Source organism: Muscardinus avellanarius (genome assembly GCF_963383645.1).
Source record: "Muscardinus avellanarius genome assembly, chromosome: 3".
NCBI classification, from domain to species: Eukaryota; Metazoa; Chordata; class Mammalia; order Rodentia; family Gliridae; genus Muscardinus; species Muscardinus avellanarius.
In genome coordinates this window covers 97,110,139-97,132,864 of record NC_137788.1, presented here as the reverse complement: position 1 = coordinate 97,132,864, position 22,726 = coordinate 97,110,139, and the positions used below count along the sequence as shown (strand labels likewise).

The 22,726-nt window shown below is 41.6% G+C and overlaps 1 protein-coding gene across 1 annotated transcript in view; it reads right to left on the bottom strand.

Annotated features, from left to right (window-relative positions):
• Positions 1 to 22,726, bottom strand: part of EEIG2 (EEIG family member 2) — a gene marked incomplete at both ends in the record, with an annotated part of 53,287 nt that overhangs the window by 5,083 nt on the left and 25,478 nt on the right. The window contains 5 exons of the mRNA XM_080693254.1: positions 1,294 to 1,397; positions 5,710 to 5,756; positions 7,577 to 7,693; positions 13,454 to 13,483; positions 14,759 to 14,879. Of these exons, the coding sequence (XP_080549380.1) occupies positions 1,294 to 1,397; positions 5,710 to 5,756; positions 7,577 to 7,693; positions 13,454 to 13,483; positions 14,759 to 14,879 (419 nt within the window). The remainder of the gene's footprint in view (positions 1 to 1,293; positions 1,398 to 5,709; positions 5,757 to 7,576; positions 7,694 to 13,453; positions 13,484 to 14,758; positions 14,880 to 22,726) is intronic.

The window sequence follows — 22,726 nt, the reverse complement described above, 5'->3', positions numbered from 1 at the left end:
CTCAGATCTTAACTCACCCGTTTATCTTCTGGTTTTCAGAATGTATTCATTCAATAAATATTTATTAAGTTCGTATCAAGTCAGGTGCCAGAGGTATGGAGGGTACAAAGGTATAAGGAATATAAAATAAATAAGGCAAAATACATGCTCAGAGTTTAGAGGTAGAAGCAAATGTCTGCAATACAATGTTGCAAGCAGTAAAATATAAGCACCAAAAAGAAATCGGGAGCTCCAAAGGGCAGTGCAAGTAACGGCAGAGGAAGGACTTCAGAGGGGCGGTCAGCCGGGGCTGCAGCAACATCTCTGAACGCCTGAGGCGGATGAGGAAGGAGATGCACAGGCACGCGCTTAACCTTGCTCACGGAGAAGCAAATGGCTTGGTAAAGCTGGCAGTGGTGCCGATGTATGAAGGGGAAAGAAGCTGGAGAGAGGAGCGGGCGCCTGCTGCTGCAGAATTTGCTGCGAGTTTAATGAGGGAAACAATTGGGAAGATCACTTTGGCAACAGGGTGAAGTGAAGGTTTTCATAGTAACCAAGCTGACGGCGAGAGATGTTTGGCAGGCACAAATGACAGACAGTCACTAAGCAGACGTTTGTGCAGGATAACTGGGATAGAAAGATGTGGGAAGGTTAGAAAGAGAGGACAACTGGGATAGAAAAATGTGAGTTAGGAAGACTTGAGCTAGAGGTGTGGATTTGAGACACCTGAGAATGCTCAGTTGCCATTCATTACCGGGCTCGGTGTGGCGGTGGATTGCCTGTAATCCCAGATACTCCAGAGACCGAGGTGAGAGGATTGGGAGTTCAAAGTCAGACTGGTTAAGACAGTGGTATACACATATACACCACTCATGTGGTTCAGGCACCAACTCATGTCTACTGAGTCAAAAACTGTGGCTGCTGGTGCCAGCAGTCTGCTTTGACAAGCCCTCCAGGTGATTCTGATGTGCACTGAGGCTTAGGAACCACTGATAGAGGAAAAACTTTCTGGAAGAGAAGCAACACCTGAGAGGCGACTGGCAGGGGAGGCTGGGCGCGTGGGAAGGAAAACTGCTGTTGTCGCCTGTTGCATGGGGGTGTGTGTGTGTAACTGCAACATTTAGCTTTCAATCTGTCATAGAACACGACTCCAGTCAAAATAAAGCACTGGCTTCACTGAGAATTTCAGAATTAAAACTGTTGGTACTTACTGCCCCCCAATTTTAAATCTGGAAGGGCTTTGGAAATCATTTAGAAGATCAAGTAGTACAGGTTCTCACACATTACAAAAAACAGTAAGCTATACCTCCATACCTGCTATTCCAAGATGGACTTTGAGAGTCTCTCCACCTTTTCTATCCTCTTCCAGAGACTCAGATTCACCAGCGATTGGTATAGACATTGATGTAGACGGAGGCCTGTAAAGAAAGACTTCTAAGGATCAGAGCTTGAAGCATGGGTGAGTCTGAAAGTCTGAAATACTGTTAGGGATTGGCTGTAGCCAGTTACAAAGCCTTGGTAAGCTTCCTGATAATATTAGTTTTTTTGAGAGTAAAAATAATAAAAATCAGCTGGGCATGGTGGCGCATGCTTGTAATCTCAGTACTTGGGAGGCTGAGATAGGAGAATTGCAGGTGTGCAGCCAGCCGCAGCTACTTAGTAAGGCCCTACACAACTTTAGTGAGACCTTGTTTCAAAATAAGGAATAAAAAATAGGGCTGGAGAGCTTGGAGGTAGAATGCCCCTGGGTTCAATTCTCAGCATTGCAAAAACCAAAAACAACAAACAAAAGAAAGTAATAAAAATCAACAAATAATGTAGAAGCATCTTTGAAACACTTGAATAGAATTCATAGGGGAAATGTTTCTTGTACAACAAAATGGTGAGAACAGAGAGGTTACCACTTCCATGGAATGTACTAGAAAGAAAATTATTGAAAATTACCAGTGCGTGCACAGCACTGAAATGGAGGTGCTCTACCAGATTCAGGGAGGCATCTCTGAGCTGGAAAGAAGACACAGGCCTCTGCAGCTGAGGCTGGGAGGAGGACCTTCCTGTTCCTGCCCACTAGCTGCTGCTGCTTTTTTTTTTTTTTTTTTTTAAGATTTAAAGAAGTTTATAAGAAAGATAGAAATACAGAAGATAGGTACAGTTCCATACCAGACTGGCATGGAGGGGTGACTCGAATGAATACACCGTAGCTGTTGCTTCTTTGTGGTACTAGAGATGGAACCCAGGGGCATTCTACCTCCAAGTGACACCCCCAGCCCTAATTGTTATTCTTTATTTTGAAACGGTCTCACTGAGTTGCAGAGGGCCTCATTAAGTAGCTGAGGCTGACTGTGAACCTGGATCCTCCTGTCTCAGCCTCCCGAATGCTGGGATTACAAGCGTGCACCACTAGCTTCTTAAATCGTGCCCATGTTTTACTTTATCTCTACCTTTCTCTCTATAAACAATATACCTGCCCCAGGAAGAGTCTATGGAGAGCCCTGGTAGTTTGATTTGCGTTTTAGTATGGACTCTCTGGGAATAGGTGATGATTTACTGTCACTGGCTAATTCAAGGCTCCTATTCCACGTAGAAGCTGTGAAACAAGGAGGAGCAGGTTTGCATTCTAATTTTTTTTTTTTTTTGGTGGTACTGGGGGTGGAACTCAGAGGCTTTCTACCTCTGGGCTATACTCCCAGACCTTTTTTAAATTTCATTTGGAAACAGGGTCTCACTAAGTTGCTGAAAGCCTCACTAAGTAGCTGAGACTGGCTTCGAACCCATGCAATCCTCCTGTCTCAGCCTCCCAAGCGCGGGGATTACAAGCATGTGCCACCACGCCCGGCTCAAGTTCTAATATTTCTAACATTAATTTTCTTCCTCCTCCTTCTTCTTTTATTTGGTAGTAAGGATTGAACCCAGGACTTCATTCCCCCATTTTTGTTTTGCTAAATTGCTAAGGCTGCCCTCGAACCTACGATCCTCCTGTCTCAGCTTTCAAAGTGCTGGGGTTAGAGGCATGTATTACTATGCCCAGAATAAATTTTTTTTTTTGATATGAGGATTTTCACTATAAAATATCCCTAATCTTTTGAAGTTGATATTCCAGAGGAAATCCACAACTTCCTAGAAATTATCCTGTGGTGACCTGAGATAAAATTGAAAGGTGACTGAAGGGACCATGAAGCTCTAAGATTGGGGCAACTAAGCTTCATGGAGAAAACTCACTGATCATGGGGATTGACGGTACAGCAGATTAAGACTCTAGAATCTCTGCTGGGCCGCAGCAGCGGGCCTGTCTCCCTAGACAACTCAGTTTATTGTTGAATCACCAACTGAGTGTCCATCATGTGCCACTTTTTGTTCTATTACACTTTTTGTCTTGAAAATGTTTTAAAATCCCTTATCAGAAATCCCTTGATACGGCTCAATTATATATATAGAGAAAGCATTTTATAATAATGCTAAGAATATGTGGGGACAGGGATGTGGCTCCATGGCGCAGTGTTTGCCTAACATATGCAAGACCTTGTGTTTGATCCCCAATTCCTCTTCCCCCAAGAGAGAATATGTAAAAAGGGGTTCAGAGTGTATAGCTCAGTGGTAGAGAAAAATGAACCTGAAAACGAAGAAGAGTCACCCACTAGACATCTTATAAATATTCCATGCACTATAACCATGCTGTAAATTTGTGCAAATTGTTTTCCTGGAATGCCTCTGCCCATTTCTTGTGCTTAGTAAATTCCTACTCATCCTTGACTGTGTAAATGTTAACATGTGGCAGGCAATTAATAAACATGTGCTGAGCCAGTGAGTGCGTCCTAGGACTATGGACAAATTAGTTACTGTGTGCGTGTGTGTGGAGGCACTAGGGATTGACTCCAGGGTCACCTGACCTCTGAGCTACACCTCCAGCCCTGTTTATTTTGAAACAGGGTTTGGTTATGTTGCCAGGCTCTGGTCTGGAACCTGTGATCCTGTTATCTCAGCCTCCCAACTACTGGGATCACAGATGTGCACCACTGCACCCAACAATTAGTTGCTTGATCTGAGTCTCAACATCCTCAGTATTACAGAGCTGTTTCAAAAATTAAATTAAGAGAGCTGGGTGTGGTGGCGCACACTTGTATTCCCAGTGCTTGGGAGGCTGAGACAGGAGGATCACACAGGTTCAAAGCCAGCCTCAGTTACTTAGTGAGGCTATCAGCAACTTAGTGAGACCCTCCTGTTTCCAAATAAAATATAAAAAATAGGTTCGGGAGTATAGCCCAGAGGTAGAAAGCCCCTGGGTTCCATCCCTAGTACCACACACACACACACACACAAAAAAAAAAAAGAATAAAAAAATTTGGTTGGGGTGTAGCTCAGAGGTAGAATGCACTTATGAAACCATTTACAGAAATGGTAATTTCCTTTCTTCTGCACTGTGTATCTTCAGAACCTTACTATTCAAGAGTTACATCATCCCTGGGTTTTCTTTCTTGCCAGATTATGCCAATACAATATACAATCTCTCTCTCTCAAAATATACTTTTTTTCATCAGCAATTTTTTTTGGGGGGGAGGACTGGGGATTGAACTCAGGGGTGCTCTACTGCTGAGCTACAATCCCTAGCCCTTTATATTTTTGATTTGAGACAGGTCTCATTAAATTGCCCAGGTTGGCCTTGAACTTGCGATCTCTCTGCTTCAGCCTCCTGAAACCTGAAATTATAGCTGTGCACCACTGAGCCAGGTGTCCCTTAGCTTTTTATCTCATTCAGAGAATAAGTGAAGTCCTTATTATAATGACCCACAAGACTCTGCCATCTGACCTCAACTCCTGTCTCCTCCTCTGCACTCACTGCTCTAGACATCCTGGTTACTTGAACCTGCCAAGAACAGTCCTCCTCAGGGCTTTTGCCCTTGTTCTTTCTACCTTATATGCTCCTTCCTCAAATATCTGCGTGGCTGCTCTCCCATCCCCTTCAGGTGTCTGCTCAAATATCTCTACCGGGGAGGCCTCTCCTGATGATGCGATGAAACAGCTCGTCGCTCCCGCGTGGCCCGCTCCCTGCTTTACTTCTTCGCCAAAGCACTCACCACCATACTTATGTATTTATTTGCTAGTTTAATATGCATGCTCCTCTTAGAGTATGGGCTCCAGGATGTTAGGGACTTAGCCTGTTTTGTTCAATGGTGTTTCTATAGGGTCTAGAATAGGGCCTTGAATAAAATAACACATGTATTAAGTATCTGTTGAAGAAATGTGTAAGTTCACAGAACTCAAATTACAACTTTCAGTTTGTATGCTTTTGCCCCAAACCTGAAGATGACAAAAGACCTATAACTTAAATAATTTAGAGTGTGGAGAGGTCATTTGGTAATAGACAATAGTAACTTCTCTGAAGGTCAGGTCGGCCTCCCGGAAAGGGAACTAATTGCCTGTAAAAGCTACAAAATATTAGCCGGGTCCTGTGCCATATGCCTGTAATTCCAGTACTTGGGAGGCTTAGACAGGAGGATAGAAGATTTGAGGCCAACCTCAGCAACTTATTGTGAGACCTTCAGCAACTTAGAGAAATGTTGTTTTAAAGTAAGAAATAAAAAGGATTGGGCTGTAGCTTAGAAGTAGAATGTCCCTGGGTTCAATCCCCATTGCCCGCCCCCCACAGAAGCTACAAACCATTAATATGTAAACATTTAACAAATCTCTATTGTACTTCCAGATAAAAAGCCCGTCCATTGCACAACAACTTACGTTTTAAAACACGGATCACCAGACATCAGCTGCATACTGATCAAAACCTAAATGTAAGAACAAGAAATCAAATGATTGTCAAAGATTTCTTGAGAGCAGAAGTTATGTTCTGTGAATCCAAGCTGCTTCCACAGCAGCTAGTTCAATATTTTCCATTTAGAAAGCATTAAATAAAATGATCATCGAATTGGGTTACATCCAATATGAAATTATTGCTTTAAATAGACCTAGATTAAAAATCGTTTTTAAAGAGCCGGGCATAGTGGCGCACGCTTGTAATCCCAGCATTCGGAGGCTGAGACCGGAGGATCATGGTTCGTGGACAGCCTCAGCTACTTAGTGAGGCCCTCTGCAACTCAGTGAGACCCTGTTTCAAAATAAAGAATAATAATAATTTTAAAAAATGGCTGGAGGTGGAGCTCGGAGGTAGAATGCCCCTGGGTTCTATCACCAGTACCGGAAAAAAAAAAAATCCTTGGTTGCTGACTACCTTTTAAGAACCATCCAGCTGGTGGCACATGCTTGTAATCCTAGTACTTGGGAGGTTGAGACAGGAGGAACTCAGGTTAGAGGATAACCTCAGCAAGTAGACTCTCACCAACCTAGCAAGATCCTGTTTCAAAACAAAAATAAAATAGGGCTTGGGGTACAGCTCTGAGGTAGAATGTCCCTGGGTTCAATCCCTAGTGCCAAAACCACACAAAATAATTGCATCTGAATTGAACTTTGGGGTGTTCTACCTCTCAGTGATACCTCTAACTCCTTTAAAATTTTTTTTCTTTAAATCTGGAAACAGGGTCTTGTTAAATTCCGAGAGCCTTGCCAAATTGCTGCAGCTGGTCTTGAAGCCATGCTACTCCAGTCTCAGCCTCCCAACTCCTGGGATTGCGGGCCTGTGCCACCACTCCTGGCTGTGTTTCCATATCTTCAGAGCCAAATACTGAAAACAAAGTTTGAAAGCCACAAGTATAAGCTAATCTTTGCTCTACTAACTCCTGGACAAAAACTATACAATTTCTTTTCAAGAATTATTTCCCTTACTTCTTAGGTAACCTATCAATCATCATGAGGTAAACTAAACTAAAATACAGCAAAAGGTTTATCCAGTGAGTTTTACTAGGCACAAGACACTTCCTAAATATTCTTTCAACTGATCTCATTTAACACTTCCATCAAACCTGTGCAGTATATATTTTCTTGGTAATTACCAGAACACAAGGCTCCTGATGGTATTTGGGGAAAATAGGGCAGCTATCCAGAAGTGGGTTTTGCCTGTCACTTCCGAGTTACAGGAGAACTCTGTTTTTTTTTTTTTCTTTTTTCTTTTTCTTCTGGTATCAAGGATTGAACCCAGGGATATTCTACCTCTGAGTCATACCTCCAGCCCCTTCTTACTTTTTAATTTGAAACTGGGTCTGGCTAAGCTGCCAGAGTCTAAGTTGCTGAAGTTGGCTGCAAACGTGCAAGTCTGCTTCAGCGTCCTGAGTACTTGTATTACAGGTGCGTGCCACCGTGCCCGGTTGAGAACTTTGTGACTGCTGTGAGTTCACCACAGCTGCTCTGGAAACTATCAACATCTTAGGGGATTTGTTTATTCATCATGCTCCTTCCTCCCAAGGACCGTTTATGCCATAGTAGCATGTGTACTGAAGGTCTGCAGCACTGACGAAAAACCTTAGGACCACCAATGTGATCGCATTTGTTCCTCTTTTCTGCTTTTGTGACTTGGATGGTTTTCCCTACACATTTCCACGGTGTAGCTATGGTCTCAGTATTGACTCACAGCTTGTTTTGATAGTATACACCTGCGCTTATTTAAAAGCAAAGCGTCTCAGCTGTTGGCCTGCCAATCTTGAAGTGCGCTTACTTTCAGAATGGAATTATCTTGTCTTGTATTTTTGGTATCATAGCCTTCCAGTAAACAGCGACGAGTGGTATTTCCTGATCCAGCAAACTCTGCCAGGTTTAGATCTGCAAAGCCCAGCTATGAAAAGAAAGAGAATTATATTAATAGACTATCTAGTAGGCTTCTATAATATCTTCCTTAAAATAAACATTCAACTCATGCGCTAAATAAATTTTCTCAAATTTTGGTCCTTTGTAGTTTCTGCCATCCTAACAATACCTGTTCTGCCTGTTCTGTTATTTACTTTATATCTGTTTTTAAATTGGTTTGCTTTTTTTTTTTTTTCCTTGCAGCACTGGGAGTGGAACCCAAGGACATGCTACCTCTGAGCTATGCTCCCAGCCCTATTTTTATTCTTTATTTTGAAACAGGGTCTAACTTGTGGAGGGCTTCACTAAGTAGCTGAGGCTGGCCGTGAATTTGAGATCTTCCTATCTCAGCCTCCCAAGTACTGGGATTACAAGTCCGTGCCACCAAACTCAGATTTTGGTTTGCTTTTTTATAAAAATTATTACCTATTCTACTTTTGTCTTAAGAATAGCTATCTTTGATATCATTAATTTGATGTGCTAGACATACATTTTTCTGTGTACATTAGAATAAACACATCACTGTTAGAGTAAACTAATATACATCAAAGAGCTAACACCTAGGCACGGGCAGCACACTGGAAAAGACCAGCACACCAATCGCGATCGTGCGCAAGAACACCTAAGTTCATGCTCTGTGCTGAGTGAACCACTGTTAACTGCCAGTAGTTGTAGGTTATTAAGTTTTCATCCTCCGTGTGAGAACTAGAATGATTTAAGACATCCACACACTTTCTTGGGTATAAGCCCCGTTTCTCCCCCTACTCTTCTGCAGAGCTGCCTTGCTGAGTGTCTTTGTACCAAACCTCTTTATGGAAGCTCTCCCTCCCTTCTCATGGCTCTGCCCACACCTACCCCCATGCAGCTACCCTAGAAGTTCATTTCAAGCCTGATCTGTTTCCTTATGACTCTAGGTTTGGTCCCCGTTTTCTGCAGTCACCAAAGGCTGCTCTACAGCCTTCCCTTGACGTTGCTCAACCTGCTCTACCCTATTTTCATTTCCAAGTGGCACACAGACTAAGTCTACTTTAAATGACTAGGTGTATGTGGAGTCTTTTATTTATTTATTTATTTATTTATTTATTTATTTATTTATTTATTTATTTATTGCAGGTCTAGGGTTGGAACCCAGAGGCATTTGACCACTGAGCTACACCCCCTGTCCAATTTTTTCTTTTATTTTGAAACAGGGTCTCACTGAGTTGCAAAGGGCCTCACTAAGTAGCTGAGGCTGTCTGCGAATTGCAATCCTCCAGTCTCAGCCTCCCAAATGCTGGGATTACAAGCGTGCGCCACCACGTCCGGCTACGTAGAGTCTTTTATTAATAAACTATGAAGTTAGGTTATAACTAATCAAGCTCAGAGGCATTCTACCTCGGAGCTGCACTTCCAATCCATTTTTATTTTGAAATGAGGTCTCACTAGGTTTTTGAGTCTTGCTACATTGCTAAGGCTGTCCTCAAACCTGCTGTCACAGCTTTCCATGTACTGGGATTACAGGATTGTGCCATCATACCTATCTATTTTAGTAGCTTTTTTTTTTTTTTTTTCGGTACTGGACGTGGAACCTAGGGGGATTCTACTTCCGAGTGACACCCCCAGTCCTATTTTTTATTCTTTATTTTGAAACAGGTCTCACTGAGTTGCAAAGGGCCTCACTAAGTAGCTGAGGCTGGCCTCAAACCACGCTCCTACTGTCTCAGCCTCCTGAATGCTGGGATTACAAGCATGTGCCACCATACCCGGTTTATTTTAGTAGCATTTATTTATTAATTATTTTTTGTGGTACTGGAGATGGAACCAGGGGCATTCTACCTCTGAGCAACACCCTCAACCCTATTTTTTATTCTTTATTTTGAAACAGGGTCTCACTGAGTTGCAAATGGACTAAGTAGCTGAGGCTGGCTTCGAATCTGTGCGATCCTCCTGTCTCAGTCTCCCAAGTGCTGTGATTACAAGTGTGCACCACCACGCCTGGCTTTTTTTAGTAGCTTTTAAATGATACAAAAGGAATAAAGAAGAAGAACCTAGAGAATAGTCGAAGCCCCAAATGTAGTAAGTGGCATCTGCCGAACTTTCCCGTGGTTACTCTGGTCTTTTTGCCTCCGAGAGGACAAGATGTCAGCAGAAAAAGCCTGGATATGCCTAGGATTAAGTACACCTGCTGAGCATGTGGCGCTTCTGTAACTTATTGTTTTGAACCCATGGGCATTCTATCTCTGAGCAACACCTCTAGCTTCATTTTATTTTTTATTTGGAAACAGCCTCACTAAGTTGCTGAGGCTGTCCTCAAACCTGTGATCCTCCTTCCCAGCCTCTCAGGTACTGGGACTGCAGGCATGTGCCACCGCTCCTAGCTTGACCCAAGTTATTTGATCTTACATTACTGACACAACCTGTTTCTCTTTGAACCTCCAACACCTCTTTCCTGACCTCTCTGCTGATGACCTTGTTTTCTATTTCACTCAGAAAATAAAAGCAATCAAAAGAGCACTTAACTTCCACAAGCTCTCACTGCTAGCCACATCCACTCACCTACCTGCACCCGTGTGCTAATTCGCCTCCCACCTCCAGACTGTGGGTGAACTGGCTGGGTTCCCGCGGCCGACTGTCCTCCTGCCTGCTCAAGTTCATTACTTCAGCAGTTCTCTCTGCTCTTTGCCATTTTAAAATTCCCTTTCTCTACTGGATCGTTCTCATTAGCACACAGATATGCTAGATTTTCTCTTGTCCAAGTGAACAAAGCAAAATCTCATCCATTTCCCTCCAGGCTATGGAGTCATTTTTATGCCCCACTTTCCCCCAAAGAGAAAACAACAACTTCTTGAAGAGTTATGTACCCTGTCTGATTTCTCTGTCCTTGGCCAACTTTGTTTCTTCTCTCTTGTCATTTTCTCTGCTAGCCACATTATCCTGCTCCTTGAAAATGCCAGCGTCACCTCAAGGCCTTTACCTCTTCTTGTTCTTTTCCTGGAACACTCTTTTAGATGGTCTGGTAGCTTTCTCTTTCACTGCATTCGTGTCAATGTTCAATGTCATCTTTCTAAAGGAGCCTTTCTCTGACCGTCCTAAAATAAGTCCTTTCCTCCTCTCCACAACCCCATCTTTATTGGTACTGGGGATTGAACCCAGGGGCATTCTACCTCCAAGCTATACTCCTAGATCGATCGATCTATCTATCTATCTATCTATCTAATTTATGTTTTGAAGCAGGGTGTGGATAAATTGCTGAGACTGGCCTTGAACTGGCGATTCTCTTGTTTTAGCCTCCCATTTGCTGGGATTACAGGCATGTGCCACCATGCCTGGCTCCTTTTTCTTACCCTCTTCCCCTTACCTGCATTGTTTTTCTCCTTAGTGATTACATCATGTCCATACATCTTTCCTATGTATTTTGTTGTCTGAGCTCCATAAATATAGAAATTGTTGTGTGCTTTGGTTGCTGCTGTAGTTCTGGTACTTAGCACAGTGCCAGGAAAAATGTTTGGCATGTGGCAGACACTTAACATATTTAAAAGACAATCCACTGGTTTACCATCCACTACTGTATACTAGTATTATATTGTCACTAAGTTAAAAAAAAACCCTGATCAGTCTCTGTTAGGAGTACATGCTTGTGTTTCCCTAAAATTCATACACTGAACCTCTAATTCCCAAAAGGATGCTTTTAAGTGGTGGGGTCTTTGGGTAGCAATTAGGTCATAAGGACAGAGATTTCATTAATGGACTAATTCCCACCGGCCCCTCTGTGGTGCTGGGGCTCAAACCCAGAGCTCTAACCTGGATGTGGTGGTACACACTTGTAATTTCAGTACTTGGGAGGTGGAGCCAGAAGGATTGCAGGTTTGTAGCCAGCCTCAGCAACTTAGTGAGACCCTGTTTCAAAATTTTAAAATGGGGCTGGGGGTGTAGCTCAGAGGTAGAACCTGCCCTGGGTTCAATCACCAGCACCAAAACTGAAAAAAAAAACAAAAATTAAAAACAAAGAGCAAACAAAATCCAGAGCTATGCCCCCAGCCCTGGACTAATGACCTCTTTGGAAGACAGAAGAGAGCTTGCTTCTCTTTCTGCACCTGCCACGTGAGGACGAACTGGGAAGCCAGCTCTCACGAGGCACTGGCTCTGCTGGCAGTGTGAGCTCAGACTTCCCAGGCTCCAACTGTGAGAAACAAATGTTGTTCAAGTCACACAGTCTACAGTGGCCCACTGACTAAGATAGTCCCTACTAAGAAAACACACGAAAGGGTGGGAGTGAATATGACGCTGCAGACTGCAGGCTGCCAATGAATGAGACAGACATTTATTGAGCAGCTTGACGTCCTAGTTCTGTTGTAGACACAGGAAGACAATGGACAGGGCGGACACTTTGCCTTCGGACACTTTGCCTTCAAAGAGCCTACATTCTACTGAGGTACTAGGCATCCATATTTTCTTATGACTTTTTCTTTGGCTTCACTGAGATAACTGTCTTGTGAGAATAGCAGACATGTGTGCATACACACACCCCTGTGGCAGACATTAATTTATTCTGAAAATAGTTTGCAGCATTTACATTCCAGGCAAATGTTAGGCTCTGGGAATATAAAGTCTTTCCTTTTTTTGTGTGGTGTTGGGGATTGAACCCAGGGTCTCATGTATGCTAGGGAAATACTCTACCTCTGAGCCACATCCCCAGTCCCTACAGAATTATTGTTTAATGTGGGAAAATAGAAAAGAAAACAAATCCCAATAATATAGCTTGGTTAGTGTTGTGATAGAGGAAGACACAATTACAAGAAAAAGGAAAAGAAAAGCTCTTAGCGGGGAGGGATGACTAAGCTGAGTATTTAATGATACATGAGTTGACAGAACAAGAGGAGGAGAAAAACAAACATCAAGTCACAAGGCAGAAAGCTGAAATACCATGGGACACTCCAGGAACTGTATGATGGCAGCATGGCCGCTAAAGATGAGAGAAAGAGAGAGAGGGGTGAGAGGAAAAGAGAACAGAGAGCACACATAGGAGGGATGAAATAGCAGAAATGAACTGCAAACCAAAGTGAATTTTATAAGCTAGGTTGTATAATTTTAAAAAAATTTTAATGTTTATCTATTTTTTGGTACTGGGGATAGAATCCAGGGGCCATCTACCTCTCTGACCTATTTTATTCTTTATTTGGAAACAGGGTCTCACTAAGTTCCAGACAGCCCCACTACATTGCTGAAGCCTGCAATGAACCTGCGTGTGAATTATCAGCAAGCTATAGCTTCAAAAAAGCCAAAGGTCAGCCGGACGTGGTGGAGCACGCTTGTAATCCTCGCGCTTGGGAGGCTGAGACAGGAGGATCGCACAGGTTCGAAGCCAGCCTTAGCTACTTAGTGAGGCTCTCAGCAACTTAGTGAGACCCTGTTTCCAAATAAAATATAAAAAAGGTATGGGAGTATAGCCCGGAGGTAGAAAGCCTCTGGGTTCCACTCCCAGTACCACCAAAAATAAATAAATAAATAAATAAATAAAATAAATAAATAAATAAAAAAGCCAAAGGTCATCCTCTATAGTAGGGAAGCTAAACCTAAAGAATAACATCCCACAATGAGCATTTAGACAATATGTCTATAAATTATTGTTGAATCCAATTATTCATCTCCAAGATCCTTTACTTAAAACAAGTTAGACTTGCACAAACTTAAAGGAAATCATTTTAATTTTAAGCTACAGGTATCAATGAGTGGTACTCCAAGTTCCAAGAGTTAAAGAATATCCACTTACCTTTGCATAAGCCTTTCCACCTTTTAATTCCTGCCAAAGATAGAAAATACTTTAAGGATACCATATAATTAAGGAATTAAAATTAAATATATGTCAAATAAAGCCAAACTAGACATTTATATGAGGGCAAATATCTAAATGGTAAAAATCTAATGATCTTAAATTCAACTTTTTGGACCTCTTGTAACCCCCCAAAATGACCAAAAGTTTTCCTTAGTATGTAACTATTATTTTTAAAGTTACTGTTCTTTGTGATTTTGTCCAGGCTGGCTTGGAACTCCTGGGCTACAGTGGTCCTCTTGCCTCAGCCTCCTAAGTAGCTGGGGCCAGAGGCACATGGCACCGTGTCTCCTTCTAGCATGTGACTTTAATCAGAACCAGACAAATGGTGAGAAGAGAAGCTCATGTTTTATTTATTTGCTAAAGAACTGCTAAAGACTATCCTGGTTTATTGCAAGAACCTTGATTACCAGGGAGAGATTACATTACTTTCTTGGGTAAGCATACTAATACACTGATGATGAATGATTTCACCCACTAGAATTGACGCCTCTCCACAGAGGCGTCACCTCCATTGTTACCATTAAAACATTTTTAGTGGTACTGGGGATTGAACACGAGGGCGTTCTACCTCCCAGTCCTATTTTTATTCCTTTTTATTTTGAAACAGGGTCTCACTAAGTTGCAGAGGGCTTCACTAAGTAGCTGAGGCTGGCTGTAAACCTGTGATCCTCCTGTCTCAGCCTCCCAAGTGCTGGAATTACAAGGGTGTGAGCCACCACGCCAGGCTCTAGGAAAAAAATTTATAACAAAACAAAACATGGAATAGTAATCAGAGAGATCTGTGTTAAGAGTCCCTCTTCCATTTAGTAACTATATAAGTTTGGGCAAGTAACTTTACTTCTCTGAGTCTCAATTTTCCAGAAAGTAGCACCAAATTACAGGGTTGTTATTAGACATGATTATATACATACATACATACATACATACATATTGTCCAGAACTATGCCTATCAAAGAATAAGAGCTTAATAAGTGGCAGGATACAGACACATATTGTCCCCAAACTAATACAAATAAGGTTAACATTCTTATATACAGTGATAGAGATGAAAGTCTCTGAATATTTTGATTTATGACTCCAGATTCTTCATATTTGCCACAGGAATTTAAATTACTGCTATAAGTGTTAAGTAAAATTATATATAACAGTTCTGAAGAAAAAGCAGAGCTAATAAAGTGAGCTAGTGACTGTGGAATTAATTATGGCCTCTAAGAGGGGAGAAGTAACGGGCTGTCTTCTTACTTTCCGCACAGATACTCTGTAGATACACGGGTCTAGGATGCCGGTGGCAGCACTGGCGCTCATTTTGCACATAAACGAGAACTTCTTTCTCCAGCGAACGCAGTTTGCTTGCACCACCTCCCTGAATAATAAAAAAGGCCAATTAATTATTATTGATGATGTGTTAAGAGGACATAAACAGTTTACTCACGTCTATAATGCAAAGTGATATATTAAAAGCCAATATTTATCAATAATGGAACAGGAAGAAATTGAATTCCTAACGTGACCTGAGACTCTCTGGAAGGCTCTTGTTTTCTGATTTGTTTTGGTACTGGTGATTGAACCCATTAGCACTTTACCACGGAGAGACATCCTCAGCCCTTTTTATTTTTTATTTTGAGACAGGGTCTTGCTAAATTGTTGAGGCTAGACTCAAACTTGCAATATTCATGTCTCAGCCTCCCGAGTAGCTGAGATTATATGTGTGAGTCACTAAAACTCAGCTGGAAAGTTTTAATTATAAGAAACTGAAAAAGGCAAATTTACTTATCAATTCAGTCAGTATAAGTTGATGCTTCACTATCCATCTGATATACAATGTACATTTATTTTATGTATGTTGGGTATATGCTAGATGCTTGAAATACAAAGACAAAAAGGTCAGGGTTCTTATCCTTGTAGGGCTTATGTTTATGGGTAATGCAAGAGATAGAAATATACAGATACATATTGTTAAGTATTATCAAATATTTACTCTGAGTTTTACTCCAGCTATTTCAGCAGTGGTAACTACTATTTATTGAATGCATATCACACTCTATTTAATATCATCACAACACTACTATACCTGGCATTTTCCTCACTTCATAAAAAATGAAGTGCTCAGGGAAGTTAACTCAAGGTCAGTTGGTACAAGGGCAGAACTGGCATTCAAATCAGGCCCATTTAACTCTAATGTCTCCTTGTCCACAAATAAAAATCAATGTATTTTTTTCCAACAACTTCACTCTTCCAAGTGTCCTGGCTTTTGTACATGCTGTTCTGTCTACTGTTCTGTGTAGTTTCAGAGAGCTTAGCCTTAGATAGCAAGGATAATTTTTTTTCCTTTTTTCTGGTGGTACTGGGGATGGAACCCAGGGGCCTCCTACCTCTGGGCTACACTACCAGACCTATTTTATATTTTATTTGAAAACAGGGTCTCTTAAACCAGCTGAGGCTGGCTTCGAACCTGCGTGATTCTCCTGTCTCAGTCTCCCAAGCGCGGGGATTACAAGGGTGCGCCAGCACATCTGGCTTAATTATTTTTAATAGAGGAAGAAAAAAGATAATTGGAGAATATAAAGAGAAAACTGGAGAAAGGAAAGAGCTTTCTCTTGATTTACTTATCAATTCAATCAATTTAGGCAAAAGAGCACAGGATGAAGGGTTCTGATTTTCTTACAAAAGTAATAAGTAAACTAGGCATAGAATAAACAAACAAACAAATAAGTAGTACAGCCACGCGCGCGCGCGCGCGTGTGTGTGTGTATAAACTCAGGGGCATTCTACCTCTGAGCTATATCCCCAGTCGTATTTTATTTTATTTTTTGAACTGGGATCTCACTAAGTGGCTGGGGCTGACCATGAATCTGCGAGCCTTCTGTTTCAGTCTCCCAAGTACTAGGACTACCAGCATGCCTGGCTAAGTACAGTCGCTTCTGTGGAGTGCTAGCGGCTACTGGGTGACTTGAAGGTTTTGATAAAGGTGTGAGGACATGTAGGACAAACCCTGTCAGTGAATGTGATGGGGAAGGGAGGGTCAACTTGTAGTTGTCTCAGTGAATAAAATGAATTTGTATTAGGACCAATCACTTTGGTTTTATGGATAAGTAAATTTAAAGATATCAGTGAATAGAACAAGGAAGAAAAACCAGAATTTTAAACTGTTACTTCCCTCTCAATATCTCTTAGTTTGCAGACTTGCTGAAGACATTAACCATAGTCTATGGAGCTCCCCTGAAAAGTATGCAGACATACTGATGTCCCGGACCCTTTAGGAATATGCTAGCTTCAAGGCACATGATTGTTTCTATCACCAAGACCAGTGACATAGGATTAAGTATCAATAAATAACATTTAAACACCCATTATTTTAATTTCTAATGAAAGTACATATAAACTTCTAGTAGTAGAGAACATGCATTAGCCTCTACTCCCTCCCCAGAATATATTACCTTAGAAAATATCAAGGCATTATCTCACAAGGACAAAGAGCCAGAGAGGCAACAAAAATAGTGTTCAGGGACAGACAAGTGTTATTAACTAATTTAGCATATTGAAGAAATCTGAACCTTATGCTGTTACGTTGAAAGCTAATGGAGCAAACTTAAATTGGTTCTGAAATAGAAAAGAGGGACAAAGGGCAGAAGGACTGACTGAAAACTGTTTTAGAAACACTCAGACCCTGACTCCTTTGGAAGACTAAGATTTATTTTACTTACTAGGTAAAGCAGAGGAATCCCTGGTCTGCCTGACTCAGGGCAGGTGACAGATGGCAGGAAGGCCCGACAGTGGAGGAAGCCAAGATCACTTGCTCCACGCTGACAAGTCCAGCTTCCTCTGCCAACCTGGCTCCTCAACAGGCCGAAATATACTCATCAAGAAGGTTTGAGAAGAGTATTTTCTAGAATCCAGATGATGTTTATGATACGATCTAATGAGCTCAGCCAGCTCAACCTATAGTAAAAACCTGAGATGGCCAGCATCCTCCACGTGCACAAAACTGCTGATTAACTTCTAGTGCCTCTGTTAAGTATGAGCAGGCACATGAGGGAAGCAAGGCAGAGACCAGAATGAATAGAAAAAAAGTGACTTGAACTATGCAGTTAGAAGGAGAAAAATCCTCAGAGACATAAAAATAGATATTGCATCTAGCATACAGGAATAAGATGCTATAAAAAAAAGAATACACAGGGAACTAAAAAGTGCTCATGAAAATCAAAACTACTGGGCTTGACATTCTGTTTGTCATTCTAGTTCCACTCTACCCTGGTGTTTGTGGACTACATCAACCAGGCTTCTTTGCCCTCTAGTTTTAAATGTGTGAAAAGGGCAACACCAGAAGGATGGAGGGCAGGAGGAGGGAGAAGTCCACACAATTATTCTCCTGGCTCCTTCCTTGTTAGGCTATGTGGGAAATGGATAACCCCCATTTGGGACCGCTACTTCCACAGTGTGCCTAGATGCTAATCCATGCACAAATTTGTTGGCTTACTGACCTTTTGTAAACAAACAAACAAACAAACAAACTATTCACTGTTCCCCTGGGTACTTCCACTACCCTCTTATTTTTATTCAGTGCCCTCCCCCGAGTTGCACCTCCTCCCAGTAACCCCCAGTTACAGCCCTTTCCCTATTGGTCCAGTGTACCCCCCACACCCTGAGGTGGTTTCACACTTTGGGAATCTATGCTCTAGATTATGTACATTTCTAACTCTGTTAAAATAAAATTTAAATTAACAAACTCAAAAAACTTTTTCAAGTTTTTGAAAAATCTGAAAATGAGAGCTAAAGTATAAAACATTTAAACTCTTAAAATCACTTAAACCCACTATAAACCTTTTGTTGTCAAATATGAAAATCAGATGGTAGCTGTGTCAGTCAGTTTTCTATCACCATAAAAAATAAATGAGATAAATCAACTTACAAAGAGAAAGGGGTTAAATTTTGGCTCACCGCTTTTGCAAGTCCATGATCAACTGGCCCCATTGCTCTGGGACTGTGGCCAGGGAGCAACATCATGGCAGAAACGTGGTAAAACAAAACTGCTCACTTCATGGCCCATCAATGCAGCAGAGGAAGAAAAAAGGTCCGGCACCCCCATAACACCAGGGACCTAAAGCCCTCTCCCAGGCCCTCTTAAAATTTTCTCTACCTTCAAATAGTACAACGCTGGGGACCAAGCTTTTACCACATAAGATTTCTGGATCCAAATTTAAGACTTAAATTATAGCAGTACCTTAAAATGTTATTAAGCCAATTATTCTAATAATTACATCATGAATACAAAAATTCATTAGTATTGTGCAGGTCTAGAACCTTGCTTTAGCCGGGTGGTGTACGCTTGTAATCCCCGTGCTTGGGAGGCAGAGACAGAGGATCGCGCAGGTTCGAAGCCAGCCGCACTGGCTTAAGAGACCCTGTTTCCAAATAAAAAATATATAAAATTGGTCTGGGAGTGTATCCTGGAGGTAGAAGGGCTTCCAGGAACCCCAGTACCACAATAATAATAATAATAATAATAATAATAATAATAATAATAACCTTGCTTTAAGTTTTTTTACTTTTCATTTGTTTGTAAAGTATCAGTAATTCCTTGACCATATATTTTTTTTCAGTACTAGGAATTGAACCTAGGAGCATCTATTACTGACCTATATATCTAGACCCTTTTATTTTTATTTTTTTATGGTACTGGGGATGGAACCCAGAGGCATTCTACCTCTGAGCTATCCCTATTTTTTATTCTTTATTTTGAAACAGGGTCTCACCGAATTGCAAAGGGCCTCATTTAGTAGCTGAGGCTGTCCTCGAACTGCGATCCTTCTGTCTCAGGCTCCCAAATGTTGGGATTACAAGTGTGCGCCACTACACCTGGCTCTTTTATTTTTATTTTGAGACAAGGTCTCAATAAATTGCCCAGGCTGGTCTTGAACTTGTGATCCTCAACTTCAGCCTCCTGTATAGCTGGGATTACCAGCATGTACCACCAGGCCTGGTAACCATACTAGGTATAGAAATACATCTTATTTATTGGTACTGGGGGTGAAACCCAGGGGCATTCTACCTCTGGATTACACCCCAGCCTATATTTTATTTTTTATTTCAAAACAGGGTCTCATTAAGTTGCTGAGAGCCTCACTGAGTTGCTGAGGCTGGGCGTGAACCTGAAAACCTTCTGTCTAAGCCTCCCAAGTACTAGAATTACAAGTGTGCATCACCACGCACAGCTCTTATTTAGTTTATTTTTTATTTTTATTTTTTGTAGTACTGGGGTTCCTGGAAGCCCTCTACCTCCCGGCTACACTCCCAGACCTATTTTTTATATTTTTATTTGGAAACAGGGTCTCTTAAGCCAGCACGGCTGGCTTCGAAACTGTGCGATCCTCCTGTCTCCACCTCCCAAGCGCGGGGATTACAAGTGTGCACCACCACGCCCGGCTCTTATTTAGTTTAAAACACACTTATTTATAAACACCCACAACAGCTTTTATATGCATTTTCGCAAACAAAGAGCAGTTTTAGCCTGTGTAGCAAAAGTTAAAAAAATCAAATGGACTCTTTATGTGGATGTTTCTCTTCAAAAAACAAAGAAGCATTTGCAGAAATACTCATCTAGTTTAGCTAGAGAGTGGAGAAAGCCAACATTAAGTCTGGTAGGCTTGAGAAGAAACAAGATTATAAGAAACTTCCGTACAGAATTATAAATATGGGAAGATAATTGCAATGAAGAAGAATTGCAATGTGGAAGAGAGATATAAAATAAGTTTTAATAATGAATATGGCATATTTTAAGGAGGAAAATATACTTCTATAACCCCTTGCTCCTTTCTACTTACTATCACTTCTTTGCTTTCAGGTACAAGCTCCTTAGATGATACTAACGATAATTTATTTAGTGCTTTTTACACACCAGACACTGCTTTAAGCCTGTGACACACTTATTCCTCAAAACTGTAATGGAAAGGGTACTGGTAGCTTCATTTTATAAAGGAATTAAGATACAGAAAACTTAAGTGACTTGTCCAAGGTCACACAGTTAAAAAGGGCTAGAATTAGAATCTGAAGATCTACAGTGTAGACATTTTTCATCTCCTCATCTCCCAGTTACTTTTCAGTATCTCCAATCAGGCTCCTACCCCTGCCGTTCCATTGATACTGCTCCATTGAAACCACCCACCAGTCAGGAACAAAGTTAATGGGCACTTTTTAAGTGATCATACTTGACTCTTCTGATACATTCGGAAATACTCCTGTTTCTTTCTACTTCTGCGATTATTTCTTGTTCCTCTGACTACTTAAAATGTTGCTGTCCACCAAGCCTCTATCCTTGGCTTAATCTGCTTACTTTGATGGCCTTACCTATCATTTATAGACTGAGAACATAGTAATTTTTTCTATTTTCACCTGCCAACTAGCATTCTACCTGGTACTCTTGACTTCTAGGTAAGGCTTAAGGCCCCTGACATCTGTCCATCATAGAGCAGACTATCTAGTTAAACTAGTTAAGTGGTTTGCCTTCATAAGTATACGTGGTAGAGACTGCTATGCTTATCCTTTATGCAGTCTCTCCTCTTCCTTAGCAGAATCTTAAGTTTAACGGGGGTGGGGGGTAGAGGGCACCAAGTACAGTTTAAATGTATACCATTTATTTTCAATAAAAAATATGTATATAAAAAAAGAATCCTAATTTTATTCAGACTGGCACATGTCCACTTAAAAACACTACATTTTACAAATCTCCCTTGAAGGTAGGGGTCGGCATGGGATTGAGTATAAACTAATGAGAAATAAATAACGGTAACTAGATGTGACTTCTGGAAAGGTAAAGAGGAAGTGAGTCTTTTACCTGTTACCCTTGCTTCCTTCCTCTGCCTAGGAAACCAGGGGTAAGAGTGTCAAAAGCCACCTTGGACCACAAGGCTTCTTCAGCTTTAAGAAAAGCTGCAAGATGGTGGTGCAGAGAAAGAAGGAAGGTGGGAACTGTGGGTGGAGGTACACGCCTGTAATCCCACACTTGGGAGGCTGAGACTGGATCATCACAGGTTTGTGGCCAGCCTCAGGAATTTAGCAAGACCCTCAGCAACTTAGCAAGACCTTGTCTTAGGGGAAAAAAAGCCAGGTGTAGTAGCACACACTTGTAATCCCAGTACTGGGGAGGCTGAGACAGGAGGATCACAGGTTCATGGCCAGCCTCAGCCACTTAGTGAAGCCCTCTGCAACTTAGTGAGACCCTGTTTGAAGATAAAAAAATAAAACAGGGCTAGGAGTGTAGTTCTGAGGTAGAATGCCCAAGGTTCAATCCCCAGTATCACAAGAACAGGAAAAAAAGAAAAAAAGGATTACTGTATGGATGAAATGCCTTGGAATATACTTTATGTAGTTTTCACGATCTGCATAGCGCCACCCAATGAAGCCACAAATAAGCTCAGATCCAGTTCCTGGGGATGAAGACGCCATCCAAGAGATCAGGTTTGGATTAATTACATCTGCAAAAAGTGTACTTGTCTGTTAATGACCTCCCGAGTGTATAACAAAGAATCCTTATTGAAGAAGAAACCAAGGAATGATAAAGACAGAAATTATAGGGTCCAGCATAGTCCTATGGACATAGTCTACCAATCACAGGGACCACTCAATAAATATTTGCTGATCAAATGAATAACTGACGTCACCCCTGGGCCACAGTGTCTGGTACAGGCTCCCAATTCTTGCCTATGTTACTTCCTAGGTGTTCAGAAAATCAAGCCCTTCCTATGTCTGCCACTATTGCCTTAATTTAGATGCTCACTATCTTTTCCCTTGAAATATGGTAAGAGCCTTCTTAATGGCTTCTGCTCAAATAAATCTACCTTTCTCCTTGCTACCAGAGAACTCCTTTTAAAGTAGAAATGTGGTGATGTCATTCCTCTATTTGAAATGCTTCACAGCTTCCTCGTATTTTATTTTATTTGTTTTATTTTTTGGGGGGTGGTACTGGGGTTCCTGGAAGCCCTTCTACCTCTGGGCTACACTCCCAGACCTATTTTATACTTTTTATTTGGAAACAGGGTCCCTTAAGCCAGGGAGGCTGGCCTCGAACCAGCGAACCAGCGTGACCCTCCTGTCTCCGCCTCCCAAGCGCGGGGATTACAAGCGTGCGCCACCACGCCCGGCAAGGAGGCTGAACTAAATCCTCTAAAATACAAGGAAGATGCGGTCGTGGTGGCACACGCTTGTAATCCCCGC